This window comes from Amaranthus tricolor, chromosome 8, assembly GCF_026212465.1.
Source record: "Amaranthus tricolor cultivar Red isolate AtriRed21 chromosome 8, ASM2621246v1, whole genome shotgun sequence".
In the NCBI taxonomy this organism is placed as follows: Eukaryota; Viridiplantae; Streptophyta; class Magnoliopsida; order Caryophyllales; family Amaranthaceae; genus Amaranthus; species Amaranthus tricolor.
The window spans coordinates 22,418,550-22,437,842 of NC_080054.1; the positions used below are offsets into that span (position 1 = coordinate 22,418,550).

Consider the following 19,293-nt stretch of genomic DNA (forward strand, 5'->3'; position numbering starts at 1 on the left):
AGGGATGCTTGACATGGTTGATTCGTCAGTTGTTGTAAACGGTGTAATTGTAGCCAAATTATAAGTTACTATTAATGTTTGTAACACGAATAAGTGTTAGTAGTTTATGGCATTACATGGTGATGTGGTTTTATAACTTGAGTCTCGATGGTTTAGAGAAATGGCTATAACGTATACTTTGTTGTGAAAGCTTATTCGATTGTTGGTCTAGTGAATGTGAAGGCTTATTTAATTGTTGAGTTAATGTCATAACTTGTGACCAAGTACAGATTGAGTAACGTGAATTGATTAAGTGCGTATTAGAATATTAAAATTTACTTTGAATAGGTGAATGATAGTTTGTTTTAGCTTTTAGTCTCTCTTAAATGGAGAAAAGGAGGCTTATTAGTTCTACTTCAAACATGTATAGGTTTCCAGTTCATAAGAGGAAAGTAGAACCTTAGTTGGGTGATTTTTGCGACTTTTTGATCGTGTAGTGACGCTTGCAGGTACGTATATGCAGTAATTAACCCTTACATGCATCTTGCATTGTATATTTATCGATATTGAATTGTTTTAAAACATATGTTGTACACTATCTATGAATTATCGTCGAATGAAATTTTGAAGTTATTGATTATATGATTTTTAAGTTTACTGATAGAAAGTGGTACTTGTATGCCAAATGCTGATAATGATTTAACATGAGAACAATTCTCTTGTTATTGAGATTGGTTGTTATTTGTTTGAAAGGGAGCGAATCCTTTGTTAATGATATTTATTATCGTTAGTTTGAATAGTGAATGGTTTCCTTATTGATGAGATTGATTATTGCTAGTTTGAATGAGAATGACTCCCTTATTGATGAGTTTGACTTACGTTAGTTTGAACGGGAATGAGTCCTTTAGTGATGGAGCAAGAAAGTTGTTGATTGTAATGGGAATGAGTCCCTTATTGATGAGATTCAAATCAGACTAGTTTTGTTATTCTGACTCCACTGGATAGGGTACCCTAGTGGGTTTAGTTTTCGGAGGTAGGACCATCTGTATATGGTCGCTGTACAGGGGTGTGATCACGCTTTACCGGCGCCGGTATGGCCCGTGACCGCCCTTGGTTGAGGTGTTGCCATGTGGGTCTTGCAAACCCCAATATGGTGACCTCTAGTCACATATGTTTAGGTATTGTGGCTCCACTGGTTTGGTACTGTAACACCCCGAGATTTTAATGAAGTAATTATTTAATATTTTAATAGAGATTTTAATGAAGTAATTATTTAATATTTTAATAGTTTTTAAAGACTTTACAATTATTTATGAAATTATTTTAATAAATTTCTTTCGTATACGAATTTAAATGTTAACTTATATATATATATTAAAAATATAATTACGATTCAAAAATAAAGAGGTTCGAATTAAAATGATTATTTTATTAAAACGTCTAAGCCCCTGAAGGTGAGTCTCTTAGTTAGGCCTCGCAAGAAAAAAATGAATCTAAATAAATAAATAAATAAACATGATAATAATAATAACAAGGATAAAAGGCATGAAACCCTTTTTTTTCTTGCTTGAGCCGTCACTCCTCCCTCCCCTCCTTCTCTTCTCCCTTCCCTCTCTCAATTCCCTCTCCCTCACGGCCCACAGCAGCTACCGGCACACCAGACCACCAGCAGACCACCGTGAGCAGCCCGCAGCAGCAACGCCGCGTTTTCCCTCCCCCACGCACTACAAGCAGCAGCCTCACCACGAACGACCACAGCAGCGGCTGTTTCGTGAGCCACCAGCAGGTACAGCAGCCGCAAGAGGTGGTTCCTCCACCATTTTCGTGCTCCACACCACTACAAAAACCACTTATACCCTCACCCATTTCTAGTTCCCCTTGTGAGCAATCTCTTACCCAAATTAAGTTTGTATGTGTTGATATTTGATTTCTTATTATTTAGAGTTCATATTTGTTAAATTGGAGTATGAATATCTTGATTTTGTTATGGGTTTGATTATTATGGTGATCTGAAATTAGATAAGTTAGGGTTTATATTATGATGAATTTAAAGGTAGTAATTTGGGTAAATTCATGAATCTTAGCTTGGATTAAGTTATATCTTAATAGGATTTAAAGTGGGTAAGCATTTGAAAGTGTGAATTGAACTTGAATAAGTTAGGGGTGGATGAATTAAAAGTAGTATATACTATTTTTGTGGCTTGGATGATGTTTTGTATTGGAAATCTTGTATAAGCTTGTGTATGTGACACTTTGGATGAATGGTGACTAGTATTGTTAATATCCATTGTTGTAGAGTAAACGATAATAATAATTACTGAGACGGATTAAGGTAGCGATTGTCATTAATGAAAGTATTATCGTGGTTATAGTCGTTGATGAGGTGGTTAGTTTTGAGCTCGGTTGCTATACTGATATGTTCAATTGTGTCGCTAAGTTGGGTGACTTTGACCCAAATTATACGAATCGTTATTGATTCGCCAAGCTACAAATCTAATTTATTCTTAATCGTTTCACTCTAAAAACCTTGGAAAAATAATAAACCACTACTATCATAGGTGATATGATTGTTATTAAGTGTAACGTCATGTATTACGTGTTCTTGAACATATCTTGATATAAACCTGACTAGAATCTAATGTTATGGTTTGATTGGAATTGATGGCGTAGTTCATGTATGAACATGGGTTGAATTTATTGCATGAGTATGCGTAGAATGCGTATTAGCTTGAATCGAAACTTAATTGGCTAATAGCGTAGCTTGTATGGAGTCGGTGCTTCGTAAATGATGTGAAGTAGGCTTATTAGTCTTACTTTAAACGTGTATAGGTGCCCGGTTCATAAGAGGGGCGTAAGAACCCCTTCGAAGCGATTTTTGTGGCTTGTCATCTTGCAGTGCAGGTAAGTACACGCAGTAACTGATTCTTGCATGCATCTTCAATATATTTTCCTTGCGTGATAATATTATACGAGCTAGGTTGAATATGATTTGCTATTTAAATACTGTTAAGTTTGTGTTACAAGTGAAAATCAGTTGTCAAGATGGTAGAGATTGAGTTCTGATATCGCGAGAGTAGAATGTTGGATTATATGAGATGGAATGGGAATGAGTCCCTTATTGATGAGATATTAAGTTGGATGTTACTGTGACTCCACTGGATTGGTACCCCAGTTGGTTTAGTTCCCGGAGGCATGGATCATCTATATATGGTCGCTGTACGGGGGTATGATCATACTTTGCCATTGGGCGCCGGCATGGCCGTCACCGCCCTTGGCTGAGGTGTTGCCATGTGGGTCTTGCAAACCCCAATATGGTGGCCTCTAGTCACAAAAGATGATACGTGGAATTAAGGAAGAAATAGAAAATGGTGAAGGCATTGAAAAGTGCACAGAAGTGAGGAATGGTTGGAGTAGATTTTTATACATTGGAGTGTCTTTCTTCCCTCGTTTTGTTGAATTGATTGTTGGTTGCATGTATAACTTGTTGCTAGATACTGACGTGTACTGCTTGTTTCCTTGTTGACGGCTTGTCTCTGATGGCCCTGCTATGACACGTTTGGTCTATGACTTTACGTTGAGCAGCAGGGGCGTCGTAGATAGGTCTTGCAGGTTTTGGAGTTTCCTTGCATTGCATATGGGGGGGGGGATCGAGTGAGAACCTTGACGCGTGCCCTGTTCGAACCATTTTTGACGCTACATGTGATTTTGAATTGAAAGTGTGTATGTTTTGGTTGAGGCATGAGTCCTCCTTTTGATGTAATTCGTTCCGCTGCAAAGATTTATATCGTTTTATATTTTGTTATAGTATCTTGAATGGCTTGTACAGTGGATTATCTTTTTGCTTGGAAAACCCAAGTGTTTACATGGGAACCACGATCCATGCTTAGCATGTCGACAGAGGTTTTGGCGATGACCTTTCCGCCGTGATTCTGTTACGAGGCCATTGATGCCTCTTCATTATGATGATTTATCGTTTGTCTAAATCTTCGGCGCGTCAAATTTCAAGGCAGATGCTGCCGAAATTTCCGTAGGATTTTGTTTGGAAGTTTTCAAACGTCATCTCTTTCTTTTTCCTATTTAAATAAGTATTTATTTCTACAAGTGACACCCTTGAAGGGTCTGAAATTCAGGGGTGTTACAGGTACCCTAGTGGGTTTAGTTCCCGGAGATAGGACCATCTGTATATGGTCGCTGTACGGGGGTGTGATCATGCTTTACCGTTGGGCGCAGGTATGGCCCGTCATCGCCCTTGGTTGATGCCATGTGGGTCTTGCAAATTCCAATATGGTGGCCTCTAGTCACATATATAGACAGATATTTGAAAGTGGTTAAGCTCTTGGTTCAAGTGATATCGAGAAGTTATGAAGTTGAAAAAAAGTGAAGAAGATGGAAATGACGGTGAGAAGTAGGAATTGATGTTTAGTGGTTATGATCAGCACCTAGAGTGTTGTGGAATCACCCTCATATTATGACACACTCTACTGATACTAATTATGTCTTACTATGATATGATGTTAGTTTCTGACGTGTACATGTTTGATTTGTTTGAAATGGCTCTTTCTATGATGGCCCTGTGATGACACGTTTGATATTTCCTTCTTACGTTGAGCAGCAGGGAGATCATAGATAGACTTAAACAGGTTATGGAGTCTCTTGTGCATGGCATATGGGGGATCGAGCGTGCAACCTATGTTTATAATAATGTTTTCATGGGTTTTAACCCCAAAGTTTTATTTTTTCCTGTGTTGTATATGTTTTGAGAGACTTGCGACCTCCATTTGTATAAGTTTATTTCCGCTGCATAATTTTTTGGTTTGTATGTTTTAGTTTAAAAGTTTTGTCATTTGAAACTCAAGCGTTTGCATTGGAACCACGATCCATGCTTGACATGAGAAGTTGGCGATGAATCATTCCGCCGTGATATAGTTTTGATAGGCCATTGATGCTTTTATTAGATTCTAAATAACTTTTGTTTTTATACAAAGCGCGCAGTTTTAAGGCAGATGTTGCCGAAATTTCCACTAACATGTTAAAAGTTTATTATTATTTTATTTATTTTATTTCAATGTAACACCCGAATTTCCTTCCGTCCTTTACGGTTTTGGTTTCGTACAAGGGGACGGAAATTCAAGGGTGTTATACAACCCGTAGTTTGTCTCTAAACTCTTGGTTCCTAATTCAATCCACCAATGTGTTCCTGCACATCCACATCTGCATACGCATTTCTGTAACTTTCATCTTATGTTCAAAACACTTCTTTACGGGCCAGCATTATGTCCTATACAACAAAACAGATCTGATTGCCACCTGGTAAAATTTCCCTTTTAACTTACTTGGGAACTTCCTATCACATAGCATCCCGGTGGCTGTTTGCCACCCGAGTCAACCCGCATGTATTCGATGATTGACATGTCCGTCAATCTCCCCATTACTTTGAATGATCGATCCTAATTACTTGTACTTGGTCGTACTCGTAACAACATCTTCACCAATGTACACCTCTGACTCGCCAGTTGGCTTTGTCCCACTAAAGTAGCAATCCAAATGTTCGGTCTTCGTACGACTCATGCGCAACCCTTCAGCTTCTAAAACTTCCCTCTATTCATCCAATTTATAACTAACCTCCTCTTTAGTTTCTGCAACCAACACGATATCATCGGCGAAAAACATGCACCATGGTATCGTCTCTCAGATAGATTTAGAAATCTCTTCCATAATGACAGTAAAAATGAAAGGACTTAATGTCGATCCCTGATGTAGTCCTACTTTAACCGGAGAAGGCTCCGTTATTCCCATCGGTGTCTGAATATTAGTCGAAACTCTGTCATACATATCTTCTATAGCCTCAATGTACATTAATAATATACCTCTAGCTTAAGGCTATTCTAAATAATATATCGTGGTATACTGTCATATGCTTTTTCCAAGTCTGATCATCATGTCTTCTCTTCTGTCTAAATGCTCAACAAAACACCAAATTATATCGATAGATGTACGTACTACGTACATTTCATTTACCCTCTAATGCTATCTACAACTTGATACTTCATATTCATTCAATGAAAATTTTTTATTGTCTTTTTGTTAAATGGTTGTCAGTTTAGTTTATAGGTAGAAAAATTTATAGCTACTTTTGCTAGTTAAAAGTATTGATCGGCAATTAGTTTAACGTAGCTATTATGATTTATGAATATGTTTGGTAATCGGATAAAAAGGGGATAAAACCCATAACTCATTATGAATAGATTTTTTTATTCACTTTAAAAAAGATATATCAAATACTATTTTAACTATTTGAGCAACTAAAAAATCAAACGTTAAAAGTCAACCAAAATAAAAAAAAAATCATTTGTCAAACAATATCTTAGACATTATTCTTTCTCTTTACTTGTATGGTTGAAATCGTGTAAAAAAATTGGGATTAGAAATTAGCTTTTATCAGAAACATTAAAATGTAATATATGTATATACTCGCGTTCTTCTAATTTTGCTACTTATATTATTTTAGTCCGTTCTATATAGTGGCTATATTATCTTTTTACATATTACATTGACCCTGCTTATAATATCCCACTAAAATATTTCTGCTTTTCCTACTGACAATTACTCGACTAAAAAGTATGACCTCACATACACTCACAAAATATTCCACTTTCTATCTTTTTCTTGGCTTATGTGCAAATACTGTGAGTAGCAAAGTGAGAGATATAGAGATAATCATTTAGCTCCATTTTTTGACACAAAGACTAAGAATGTAATTAAAGTTAGAAGTGTTTATTTGATTGATTTTGAATAGGTGTATTATAATTTTGACATATTTCAAATCAGTTAATTTTCAATGTATGCCACGACGAGTCATAATCGAGTCTGATCAATTAGTTATTTTTAATGCTCAAGGAACATAGAGTTCATTGCGTGTTTATTTATTTATTATTTTTTTTTTTTACAATTTAAACAATATCAAATCGTAAATTTAAATTTTTGAGGTTAATAACGTTACACAATATTGTTTTTTTTAGTTATCCTAATTGAAAACTCAAAAGTTACAATTTGATCGGTTTCCGTTACGTCAAATACTAATCTCATTTTAGTTTCTTTGTTTAGTTGGAACTAAATTTCATTTCGACTACTATAAACCCATATTATCAATAAGTTGTATCGTGTTTAATACACATCAAAAAATTCCCCAAAATTCGTAAACATCAACATATAACATTACTACAAACTAAAGGAGAAAATTACGAACCATTCTATCCATTTTGCCTTGTGCAAATTACGTTCAGAGTTTTGACAAATAACACAACACAACCGAGCACATAGCTTATATGCACAGCTTGCTTTTTTCTACTAAAACGACTAAACATAATAAGGCTTGACAGGTCTGCATTATCCGGACAAAGCACAACACAATGTATCATGCCCCATGCCTGCCCAAATCACTCAGACATGCCACGCAGCAGCCCAATGCCCGCTGTTAATTGCTATTATAAGCTATTCTGAAAATGTTGCTTCACCCTCTCACCAATTCACCAACTTGTCATTTACAGGCACCAAATTATAACCTAACTAGTCTCAAGTTCTCAGCCGACTGCTCCCGCTCCAATATCATCGGAATAGAAATTATGAACACAAAGAAGTAGAACAAATATATCCAAGCCTTGAAAAAAATGACTACACAAACCATTAGACGGAAAAATGGTAACTTGCAGAAACTCATTTACAGTCTAAATCAAGAAGCCTACACTGAATTCTTGCAAAGGCACCAGATTTTGGAACATCAGTATAAATGAAATCAGCTTTGACATGAAGATTTTGTATACATGCTACAATTCAGCAAATCCATATGATGAATCTACATATCATCTATTGTGTACGAGTTCGGCTGCTTTCTGCATTTCTTACTGGGTAGAAGTAGGGATGCGCCTGAAACAGTTTGCAAAAATTACCAAGACTAAGTCGTTATTCATGACACATCTTCAAACATGCTAAACTAGAAGTGTCAGAAATGAAGTGTTCACTCATGGTCTGTTTTTGCACATACAAGAAAGTTCAGCTTATGTAGAATAGTTAATGGGTTTATGATATTAGAGTTTACAATCTGCAAATATCCGTCTCAAAATTTTAAAAAAGGTATTAGATCCACCTTCTAGGGAATAAACTGGAGTACACACCACCTCTAACCGCACAAGGGTTAAGAAATTGCATTTGGGAAGGGGCGGTGCAACAACCTAATATCTATTGAAAAAAATATATATATCTTTTAAAGTATATTTTTATAAAATAACTCAAAGTTTTACCATTGCTTCCTTAGCAGTAAGTCTTTCCTGGTGATCATATTTCAGTAACTTGTCAACAAAGTCGAGTGCCTACATACAAGAACAATTGCAATAAGCAATTTGTATAATTAACATCCACTGAACCACTTAATAAATTCAAATCAAAAAGACAAAATCACCTCTGAAACTGCCAAATGTTGATTATCCGCGTTAATAAATTTTGTCCATGGTTTCCGGCTATGCCTGTAACATTTATAAAAAATTCAATTTTTCAATGGACATTTGCAGTGCTAGATATTATATTAATATAATTGAAAAAGAGGTTGGATTGATAATTGTAATTATTTGCACTTATTCACGATATTTATACTGTTTTTGGTGTGGTAATCGGTCCATTTTCTCATGATTGTAATGTATTTGTGTAATTCCACCGAACGATCTTAGTTTAAGTATTTTTGTTGGGTCTTGAGGTGAAATGGGAAAAATTATGGCAATTAATAGGACCATGAAGCTACAAGAGGATAAAGATTTGAAAAATTATCCCAAGACCCCCAAAAACCAAAAAAAAAAAAAAAAACAAGAAAAAGAAGCAAGCCCGAAAGCAGAGCCGCCAAGCTCCAACACACAAGCCACGACTTGCCGCCTAAGAAAAGAACGAAGAATCAAGTCAGTAGCCAGACGACAAATCGCTAATTTTCTGATGGCCAAAAGCGGCGAGTAGCCGCAAATTTTACAGAGACAGTAGATCGGGTCAGTAGATAGGCAACAAGTCGCCACTTTCTAGGTGATGACTCACCGATAGCTTTCTCAAGTAACCTACCTCTAGAGGACTTAAATTTAGGTTTGGCATACCTTCCTTTAGCCACATTATTCCAGTGGTCCTTGTACAGTTTTAGGTTTCTATTTTCAAATTACTGTCAGTTTTCTAGTTACATTACAGTTATTTTCCAAGTTCAATAAAAGTTCATTTGCCAGTATTCCAAGTTTTCAATTATAGCTTTCATAATACATGTTTCCTTAGTTTAATAGTTTTTAATTCAATATTCATGCTTAGTGAGTAGACTCCATTAGGGAAGAGAGAATGATCTCAATTTAAGTATGAATTGAAATTGGTATGAACCTGCTTAGTTTTCTATGAATCTGTAACTAAATCTACGCCCAATAAATCAAAAATTAAACATCTCCATTGAACCTAAAGGATTGAATTAATAAGCCCATAAAATGATAATTAAATCAATATAACAAAAGCTTGAGATTAACACGATCAGATTTAACTAACTTAAGGATTCATAATCTATAAACAATGAAAAAAAATCGATATTCATATCGAATTCTGTGATTCTTCATACCCTAAACTTATTTTATTACTATTTACAACTAGAAATTTTTCTTAGTTTACTTAAAAGGATTTTATTAAATTAATTTTTTGATATTACTAGTTTAAATCACAACTTCTCGATGTATTTTGTTCTTTATTGCGTGACATTTAGAATAAGGTAAAACATATTATTCTAAGCTTCCTCGTGTTCGACCCGTTAGCTACACGTACAACTTGCACTTGCAATTAAATAAAATTTCACATCAAAGATCAATTTACCGACCTTCCCACAAGGTTAGCAAGATGTGGATCTAATTCTATGCGATACTTATTCAGGTATGCATTCAGCTCATCTGTACCAAGCACCTGAAGCAATGAAGCAAATCAGTCAACAATCTGGCATACCATATTCTAGATCAATACTTCATTTTCTATCCCAAAAAAAAATGCATAAATATGCCATAAAAATTCATAAAAGGTTGGTTAGCTTTTTTATGGTGCATCGGTCCGACAAAATAAAGGTAGTCTGAAGTTCACTGAATTCACAAGTCATACATCAAAGACTGGAGTATCAATCATAATATGTGATATTACACCAAGACTTACCAGGAATAAAAAAAAAAAAGGATCTTATGCATCCTTAATTCGTAACACTAGTGGGGTTGTTTGTTTTGAGGGACATGAAGGGAGTGAATGGGACTTGGTTAAAGGGAAAGTAAAGATCTCATGTTTCTTATAAGGGAATGGGAATTCGACTCAGTGTCTAATCTAGTCCAAGTCCTACAATTCCATGACTTTATGGGGGTAAAAAAATAGAGTAGGAACTAGGATGACATTTACTATCGTTTTCTTCTTTAGATTTTCCCTTGTAAGATTCATATTCCAATAAATAAAAATTTTAAATGGGGATAATTTTGTAATATCAAAAGAATTCATTATCGTACAAATATTTCCTAACCTAAACCCGCTACCATGCCAAACAAAAAGAGATAGTTTATAATTTAGCACCCATCAATTCATATTCACAATCATGCCTTCGTTCTCTAAATTCTCATTCCCACTTACCAGTGCACACTTAAGTAATTTTGACTGTAGTAAGCACAAACAGGCAGCGTAGATGAGCTAGCAAGCAAAAAGAAAAAAAAGAACTAACAGAAATGACAAAATTGATTAACTACCTTGAAAAAAGGAGCATTTCTAATATAAAGGCAATTTGGCCAAAGAAAAGGAACACAAGGAACAGCAAGAAAATGAAAACTTTTTACTTTCATAACCAGGGCCAAGTTTCCATACCTTGGCTATCTTGACCAATTGGTCATAATTATCATGTCCATAAAAGAAAGGTTCCTTACGAAATATCTGCAAAATATATATAATTATATACAAAACAAGAGAATCCTTTAAATCAATTTCAGAGAGTTTTAAGGTAGATAATATAAATTCAAGTTAGCAATGAAATCAAATGCAGGCATTAAATATCATAAACATGACCATATCAGACAACAGTTTGCTGATCATATATTAATTTAAAATGAAGTTTGTGTACTGCCCATGAGGATTCACAGATTGACAACGCCTCAGACTTCAAATGCATCCAAAAAATCAAAATTTGGCGAAAGGCTAAATTTCAGACTTGGGTGAGTAGCCATAGCAGTAAGCCAGTATCCAAGTCTGGCTGATATAAAAGCTGATCCTACGTCTGGTAAAGGTAACAGTAATATCAAAATCTCAAAGTTATCTTCCAATAACATGCTAAGAGGCAGTCTCAAATAAGTTGGAATAAGATCACTTAAGGCAATATCTCTATAGTTCATATAAATGGGTAAGCTTCTCAAAGTGAATCCACTCTTAAAACACTCCTGTTCTTTGTGCATCAGAAATCAGACACTGAAAGTGAGACTCAAGGACCCCCTTTGTACTCCCTCTATAGAGAAAAAAAGAGGTTGTGCTTAGTGAGAAAATAGAGGGGTCTCATATTTAAAGGACCCCAATATAAAACATTTGGGGTAAAGTGATGAACAACAAAAAAATTCATAGGAGAAGATTATAAAGGAACAGCACAAGGAAAGTCGAAAGAATGAAAAGGAATGGAGTGTGAACATCAAATGCCCAATAACTCACGTGAAGGCCACAATTTTCAAATATTGGAAAAGCGGAATTCAGAACTCGAGGTGAAAAGGGACCAACTTTCATCCTAACATTGGAAAGGCTTAAAACACATCTTTGCATCACAACAAACCCTTTAATAATAAAAAAAAATTAGCGTAACTAGTTACTGGGCATAGTAGATTATTAAAATATGATTATATATATAATTCTCAATTACGGTCAAATAGCTATATATATCTAGGAAAAAAATCATTATTTTTCAGTGTCCACATTCCACAATTTTTTTAAATTGTGTTTTTCACTACTCCTGTGTCAGCTCTTGCTGTTCTGACTTCTAAAATAAGGCTCACAAGAAATTTTTTTGTAATTGTGTTGAAAAAGGTCATTTGGTATGTAGCATAGACATGAGACATTTGCTAAATTTGTTCAATGGCTCTCGGCCATTAGAGCAAGATGCTAAACAAAAGTATGTTGGCAAACTCATGTTCTAACTCATACTACCTCAGTCCCTTAGAGTTTGTACCATGGGACTCAAAAAGCTCTAACATATTTGAGTCTTATAGGGAAAAATCAACGGGACGGAGGGAGAATATCTTTCGATAAATTATAGCTATGCTACAACACTAGTGCATACTTTAAATAATTAAGGGTTAGTTTGGTAATATGGTCCTTGTAGGACTAGGAGAACAGAAAAATCTTCAAATGTTCACTCAACTAACAATACGATGAAAAAGAAGTTTGTTGGAGTGTCCGAGCATTTTTTAGGTTTATTGAGTAAAAGAAAAAAACTTTTGCGACTCTTCAAGGAACGAGAGAGAGATAGATGTAAGCTAAGAAGTTCCTGTACTATTGTGTTCATGGAATCATGTCTACAATTAAAATCAATAGTATGCATATCAAAAGAGACCATGTACAAGTACATTTGCAATCTACTAGATACATCTAAAGAGTACAGGCGTACAGTTTCTTTCCCCAATCAAGCAAAGCAATTAAGATCAAGAAAAATGTAAATACTAACCATTCCAGCGAACATACACCCCAAGCTCCATAAATCCAAAGAGTAATCATAGTCTTGCAAATCAACAAGAAGTTCTGGGCCTTTAAAATATCTGTAAGAATCAACAATATGGTAAGGAAGTATAATGGATATCAAAACGTGAGCGCCAGTAACATGCTTAAGAATCCAACTGCACACAAAACAAGTTTACTATAGTATAAGCACAACAGAAAAACCCCATGTGACCGTGAGCTTATTTACATACAGCTGAAAGATAGAGTTTTCTCTTCGTTCAACCTGCAATCCTGAAACCTGAGAATTTTAACTCTCCAATGCCAAAAAGTTTTAACATCTGACACAAGTCACTCTTACTCTCCACACTCCTATGTAACAAGTCATTCAACTAATGCACTTGCAGCTTTTAAGGATTTAACAATCAGGCATTTTAAACTTTACGTTGAATAATTTATCATGGTACTCATTGTCGACATATTAATCGGCTCCAAAAATGAAGACGATCATGCCGAGCTTTGAACATTGTATTGAAAATTTTACATAAAAAGTATTAAAATATGTAGATAAATTCCAAGGAAAAGAAGATTTTTGCAAATGATTAATTAAGTTCAAAGTCGGTACCGCAATGGAGATTTCTAACATCCTAACAAAAAGTATCTGTCACATTCGCTATTACGCCAGGTGAGAGTCTACATTTGTGTTCTGATCAAGACTCCTAGTGGCAATATGCAAATATGATATGATGGATCAGTTTGGAAAAGCTTGTTGTAGCCAACAGCTCAGACCTCCATAAATGAATAACTGCTTGAGGGAGGCATTAATCTACCAATAAGACATCAATCGCTTAGGGTTCTATTAAAACTCTAAGACTAAGGATAATGGTGGTTTTGTTTGTGTGTAACCATTTAAAATTATGTGTCTTAGATGAAACGCCTATTAGCATAAGCTGACTTGTTTGGTTCGTTCTCTTGCTGAGATGGCATGTTGAGTCATTACACACTATTATGTGAGAGGTACTTCCTCCATTCTTTTTTCACCATTTTTTCTAAAAGCATGAGTTTTTGCAAGAAACGGTGCAACTAGAAAAAGCATAGGAAGCAAATAGCCACTCCCATGACCCATGAGACAACACAGACATGACATATAAAGAATAACTTTAAAATATACTTACAAGCAGTATAGTTACATAAATAACAAAAACAAACCTAGATGCCACACGAACATTATATTCCTTCCCAGGATGATAGAATTCGGCAAGACCCCAATCAATAAGTCGTAGCTTTCGTTGCTCATGATCAATCATGACATTGTGGGGCTTTACATCACGATGCATAATGCCTTGTGAGTGACAATAATCTAAAGCCTGTTCATAAGACCATAAACTACATGAATGCAAGAAAATAGAAAAAGTAAATTGGATGAATTAAACATCAAAAGTAGGAAGACAAAAAAGTCCTAAACAATTTTAAAAAAAGAAACCAAAAATGAATCCGTGGAAAACGAAAAATTAAAAGCTAAAGGCCGAAAAGCTAGTAGAAACTCAACGGTCCCTATTTCTAAAGCAACTTCAAATGACAACATAAAACAGGAAAAATACAAATAATAAACAATAATGCATGGTAAACATAATCACTCTTAGGTCCGGTGACATTCAATATTCAACATAAAGCTATTGGATGAAAAAAAATTCAACGGGAATGACATTAGCAACATAAGAACATGATAGCTTACAAATCAACAGTTGGCAAATTTCAAAAGAGATCAAAGAGATCACAGTGGGATCAGCATAACCAATGACTAAAAGTTGGGCTCCCTTTAATTTTATGCAATATAATTTACGATTAGAGTGGAAAATTCAATTTAGAGTGAAAAACTTTCCATGGAAAACAATTGTAGATAAGTAATCCAATGTTTTGCAAAGGTGATTAACGAGGAACAAAAATGGAAATGGAGAGGGAATAGTATATGGAAGAAAAGTGATAGTTAGCTCAAGTGTATATCTTTAATAAATAGCATCTCAAATTTCACAAATATTCCTCAAAATTCAGCTCTGTGCTAGAGACATTTAACAAGAACCAGATCTAAAATCCAACAAAACAGCCTCTGTAGAGATTATGCATTAACTCCTTGGAAAACATTATTCTTCCATAAACACTCACCCTCCTATTACAAAAGATACAATTAAAGGGTATGATAGCATTACATGTGTACTGAGAACTATAAGTCAAGATATGAGGTAAACAGGACAGTTGAGATAAACAACCCATTGGTAAATGCTTAGTTGACTGCTTTTAATGTAAGTACAATTATAACACGCCCTTTAACAAACTCTATTAACTCACCAAAATACATGAGCTTCAACAAGCTGCAAAAACAATTTGAGAATAAATAGAAGAGAACAAAGTTATCAAATCAATTCAATACTAACATCTATTACAAAGTATATGCAGGGGATGATGGCCTAACAACAACAATTTGAGAATAAATAGAGCAGAACAAACACTAGTAAATAAAAAAAACTTACAAGCCTACAAAGTCTTCAACTGTAAGAAATATTAGACAAGTTTACCTTTAAAAGTTCATAAATATAGTAGCGAATATCATAGTCTGACAGTGTAGGATAAAGCACTTTAAAATCGGAGTTATTCACGTATTCAAATACAAGGCTTGGAGTCTTTGACTGCTGATCCCGTACAATGTCCAGCAATTTCACAATATTTGGTCCACCGCAAAGGTTTTGCAGTATCTTGATCTCCCTCTTAATCTATATTGAAGAGAAAAAAACATTATTCTACACAGCATTAACAAATTGAAGCAAAAGTAAAACACAAAAAGAAAAAAGCCCATTTAATAAGCTGCAAAAAAATAGTATCTCATTTCCATTTCCTAAAATATCATATTTATCAAGCAACAAAGATATAATTGAAGCCAAAATTTCATATCCCTAAGAAGCATCGTATTAATCTTAAAAGTCAATTGATCAATAAAATCAAAAAAGGATTCAATCCAAAAGAGATTATAATTACAAAACAAGTAAATACCTTGAGCATTGCAAGGGGTTCAAAACTTTACAATGATGCACACGGAAAGAAGATAATACAATTTACGTAGTATCACATCAAAATCCAACCTTCCTTCTCAAGCTCCACGACAATATTAAAAATATTTTGGAAGTTAAATCATTGTCAAGTCTTTTTGTGAAGATTCTGTTATGGATCAGATTTCAAGGGTTGGTTGAATTGTTGTTTTGAGCACAAATTACTCTCAATTAACACTATTTCAATTACAAGATAGGCATGCCTTACAATCTTATTTACTTAGCTATCTATAGAGCTCATGGATCTAAAAACTTATGGCTAGGTCCTTCTAGAATAATTCTAGATGCTTTTTATATGCTAGGTAAAATGTAATGGTCATAACTGAAAATTGCCTCTGGCACAGGTGGCAGTAGCAGCTCATCAATACTTGCATTCACGCCAATTGCAGTATATGTGCCCACAGCCAAATTTCACACAAGATTTACAATCCAAACCTAATTGTCAAACAAGGGATGAAGAAATGAAGTTGTTCGTGGCACCTGAATTGATCAAAATAACCCGACCAATCTTGAGTCTTTGAGAACGAGTTAGTAGGTTTTCAATAGAGTTGGGATGTGGATGTGCCTTGAATTTTTTGAATTCGGTAGGTAATGAGGGATGTGGAATTTCGCACAAGAATTACAATCATATATGACAATTATTTGGAGACAAACACGACTAGTTTATTGGATACTGCACATTAAGAAATGTCAAAGAAACAAGTTAACCATCAACTTTCCTAATGCTTGACACATGTTTTTACGAGCATTAAGAGAAGTTTATCACCAATTTCTCAGTTTTATTTATAAGCATCGAATAGTTGACTCTAATTTCCCCCTTTGTAAATAAATGCTTAAAACAATGACAAACAAAGAGATTTACTTACCCTATGTTATTCATATTCTTCATTCACTAACATTTTGCCATATTCTAACTTAATTACTAAAACACTACTGAAAGCACTTACGGCACGTCACTTTGGGCCCAAAGAGTGATAGATACTTCTATTGAACATGATTTCCCAATTTTGCATAAAAAGACATTCGACAACTTTGTATTTTGGCAGGTAATTCTTGACAAAAGAAGCAATAGTTGTTTGTCTCAACTCTCAAGATATCATGAATAAAAGCAAAAGCATGCATAGACATCTATGAGTTGTATCTATCACATACATTGCTTTGCATTTTAAAATTTTACAAAGTAATATTAAAGGGAAAATAAGAATTGTAAGAAAGGCCTCTTTCACTTGTCAAACATGTTAAGATCAAAGCTTATCACACACATGCTAATCACTTTAAATTTTAACATAACAAATAATAACAAGCCCCTCTTCCGCTTATTGAACCTAAAAATACATCATTTGAAATGATTTCATGGTCAATTATTTCATATTCCTTACTTCTCTTGCAGCATGAACAAATATAATAGAAAAAAATGGAGTAAACTTGAAAATAAGCTTCCAAAAATTCACAATATGACAAGTAATCGTATGAACCAATTTGTGAAGTTCCAAACATTAAAAAGAAGCTCACAATCATAATCAATATTACAAACCAATGCCATCAATGGCTCCCACCTAAGAAGGGGCCGGGTTGTACATGTGCAACCTTACCCTTACACAATTAAGGATGTTTTTAATAGAGAACATTAATAAAAGTGCACATATATTAAGAAATCATTTTAGTATAATCCATAACTAAAATAAACAATATTTAATAGTGAAAATGTCAACAAAAAGTTAATATAATTTAACTAGGAAAACCACGTAACAATGTTTACATTAATGTTTATCCTACTCTAACTAGTTGATGCTTATCCTACTCTAATTATGTTATTTTTCTTTCACAAAAACCATTTCCATCTAATACCACTTGAAAAGTGGTATTTAAGTGGTAAATTGTGAAGGAAAATGTAATTTTGAGGATGGAGCATCAAAAAAATTAACAATGAATATTCTCACACTAGTGTTTAATACCAATAACCAAACGCCAAGTAAATTCTTCCTTTTATTCTTAATACTACGAGGGAAATGAGGAATCTGAAGAGGATAACCAAGAAATCATTTCAAAATAGGGTGATTGAATGTCAAAGATGCGGAGGATGGGACCTAAAGAGCTTATTTTTTGTTCTCAGTCTTTGCAAACTTAAAAAGAATTAAGAGGTTAACATATGTACGATGGCCTATTGATTTTGAATACTCAACATTAATCACCAACTCTTCTTCATAGATTTGGTATTTTTTGCAAAATATGAACTATTGCAAATTGAATACTTGAAACTAAATTACTAACCTTCTTCTTCTTGACAGGCTTGAGAATCTTTATAATGCATTTCTCATTATTAGTACAATGAACACCCTCAAAAACTTCACTGTATTTGCCTCTTCCAACTTTTCTCACCACTTCATAATCATCTTGCTCACTGCAAAATCGAAAATCACCAAACTAAATAAAAAAAAATACAAACAAATCCAACAGATCAAATTGTAAATCAAAATAAAAAGAAATCCTACCCCCATTGAACAGTAAGAGACTCATAATCCCAATACTCTTTAGGGCGAATAACATTAACATCAGAATAAACCCTAGCTTTAGAGGCAGCGCCAGGGCGGCGAAGCGATTTTCCGATTCTCTGCGCCAGCGTATCAGATATAATCGATGACCTAAGAATTCGGCGAAATTCGGACGATCGAGTCGGAGGTGTAAGATCGGGAGTCTTGGACCCGAATTGACGCAAAAGAAAACGGGTTTGGTAGATGGAAGGAGAATGAAAACTAGAGAGAGAACGAAAAGGGAAGATGAAAATGGAGATGTTTTGGTGGTGGTTTTGAGGAGAGAGAAAAAAGAATTGCAGAGGCCTTACGGCCATCAAATTAAAAGGGAAAAGGGACTGAATTTGGGGGAGTCCTGTAATTTAAACAACATTTTAAATACTGTTTTGTTTTCTTCTCTTCCTCGTAAGATATTTTTACTTGCTTCGTTTTAAAACCAGAACCTAGCAGAATAGCAGTACCTGGAGTGGCTTGGTAATTTCGTACAAGCGGATCATTTCACTACTTTTATCATAAGCATTGCGATATGGGTCGGATCTCAGTGATGTTTAACTAAACTCAAATTTAGATCTTTTTTTTTTAATAAAAATTTACACGAGACGGTTTTATAATGAGACCGTTAATTTGGGCCGGCTCAATTAACGTGTGTAATAGCATTACATTTTTTTCCTCGTTTTTTTCATTTTTTGGGCATTTATCAATTTTGACCTTAAAGGTATCAATTTCAACATAAAATAAAACTTAAACGGATCAATTAAAATAAAAAAAAATTCAATTTGGACCTATAAGTGACCAATTTTGACATTAAATAGATCAATTTCTACTTAAATATGATTCTGTTCTCACAATTTCAAAACGAAGTTTAATAAAATGGTATTATTCTATCATTCTATGGATAAATTTCAAACAACAAATGAATGTTTAATGAAACTATTAATAATAGTGTTAAAACATTGCACAATACAAGTACT

The 19,293-nt window shown here is 34.4% G+C and overlaps 1 protein-coding gene and 1 long non-coding RNA gene across 2 annotated transcripts; one reads left to right on the forward strand and one right to left on the reverse strand.

The window, feature by feature from the left end:
- Positions 1 to 1,538: 1,538 nt before the first annotated feature.
- On the forward strand, positions 1,539 to 4,813 carry LOC130821003 (uncharacterized). The gene is made up of 3 exons (XR_009045279.1): positions 1,539 to 1,859; positions 2,809 to 2,880; positions 3,562 to 4,813. It is a non-coding gene; the product is annotated as an uncharacterized LOC130821003 (long non-coding RNA).
- A 2,404-nt stretch (positions 4,814 to 7,217) lies between these two features.
- Positions 7,218 to 18,789, reverse strand: LOC130820576 (casein kinase II subunit alpha-like). Its single transcript, XM_057686004.1, has 10 exons — positions 18,284 to 18,789; positions 18,063 to 18,192; positions 15,264 to 15,458; positions 13,900 to 14,057; positions 12,701 to 12,791; positions 10,867 to 10,932; positions 9,857 to 9,939; positions 8,435 to 8,498; positions 8,277 to 8,345; positions 7,218 to 7,902 (listed from the first exon to the last, which is right to left on the reverse strand). The coding sequence occupies exons 1-10, from the start codon at positions 18,637 to 18,639 to the stop codon at positions 7,843 to 7,845; spliced, it is 1,272 nt and encodes a 423-aa protein (XP_057541987.1). The 5' UTR covers positions 18,640 to 18,789; the 3' UTR covers positions 7,218 to 7,842.
- Between the last annotated feature and the right edge of the window lie 504 nt (positions 18,790 to 19,293).